The sequence below is a fragment of the Olea europaea genome, unplaced genomic scaffold, assembly GCF_002742605.1.
Source record: "Olea europaea var. sylvestris unplaced genomic scaffold, O_europaea_v1 scaffold33646, whole genome shotgun sequence".
NCBI classification, from domain to species: Eukaryota; Viridiplantae; Streptophyta; class Magnoliopsida; order Lamiales; family Oleaceae; genus Olea; species Olea europaea.
Genome location: NW_019252636.1, coordinates 1 through 1239, shown reverse-complemented (window position 1 = coordinate 1239; position 1239 = coordinate 1). Strand labels below are relative to the sequence as shown.

General features: G+C 37.4%; 1 protein-coding gene across 1 annotated transcript; it reads left to right on the top strand.

The window, feature by feature from the left end:
• Positions 1–236: 236 nt before the first annotated feature.
• On the top strand, positions 237–1216 carry LOC111385985 (protein FAR1-RELATED SEQUENCE 5-like; the record flags this gene model as incomplete). Its single annotated transcript, XM_023010406.1, has 2 exons — positions 237–443; positions 763–1216. A coding segment is annotated over exon 2 (443 nt), but the record flags the coding sequence as incomplete, so codon positions are not given.
• Between the last annotated feature and the right edge of the window lie 23 nt (positions 1217–1239).

Below are 1239 nucleotides of genomic sequence, written 5' to 3'. Positions count from 1 at the left end.
GAGGGAAGATATTGGGAAGATATTCCTTTCATTTTTGCTACTTCCGGTAATGTGGTAGATATCCCGTCGATTTTGCTACCTTCGGGTTTCTACAACATGAAAGGAGAGCCACCCAATTTTTTTTTTAATTGTTCTTGTCCGTCGAAGCCCAATGTTTAGGAGCTTGTTGTCGTGGTCGACTGAAGATATTGTGAAGTTATTCCTTTCATTTTTGCTACTGCCGGCAAGGTGGAAGGTGAATGCAATAAATTATTCATAATTTCAATGTATGTACTTCTTATGATGTTTAATGTTTCATGGCCTTGCTCCCGTTTTTAGTTGAACCTGTACTCATGTTATTGCAGCAGATAATTATGTTTAGTATTGCATTTTCAGGAGTTTGAGCCCTTCATACAGAAGCCGAATTCTATTGTCCATTTCCACTCCGCAGCATCATTTCAGGCGTGAGTTAATTTTCGTCGCTATCTTTTGCCCTTAACATCATTTTCCCTATTCTGGTCATTGGTTATTTGATCTAAAACCATTATTTTTCTCTAATTCATTTGTGCAATCTGGAAAAAGAATTTCAAGTTAAAAGAAAGATGGATGAATTTTTGTGCTGTTATGGCTGGCACTAAATAAAGTTTTGTGACTCACCCTCCATATTTTAGTCTGTTTTTAACATATGGTACATGTTTGGCTTAGTTTCAAAAGAAGTTGCATGAAGTAACGTTTTTGTTTGCAAACATGGCACTGAACATGAATGTTGTTTTTTTTTCACAGCGTAATAAAGTATGGATTTGAATGTGCAAGACAAGCAGGACGATGTTTTAGTGCAATCTGATAATGTTGAGTTGCTGGAGTCCGTGAATGTAGTGGAAGGTGTAACATCAAGCGGAGATGGTGTAATTGTGCCCGAAGTGGGTATGTTGTTTAAAAGTGAAGTAGATATGTATGATTTCTACAAGAAATATGCTTATGCGGTGGGTTTTCCAATTAAGAAAAGGAATTCAAAAAAAGGAGATGATGGAGTTGTGAGATACATGACGTTGACATGTAGTCGTGAAGGCGGAATAAACAATAATAGTAGCGATTCTTTGAAGCCGCAACCCACAGTTAAAATGGGTTGTAAGGCTAGGATTTCTAGATCTTCCGATACTTTTGGAAATTGGAGAAGTAATGCAGTAAACCTCGACCATAATCATGAAACAAGTCCTTCTAAATCCAGGTTATATCGGTGCAACAGACACTTGAGTGCAC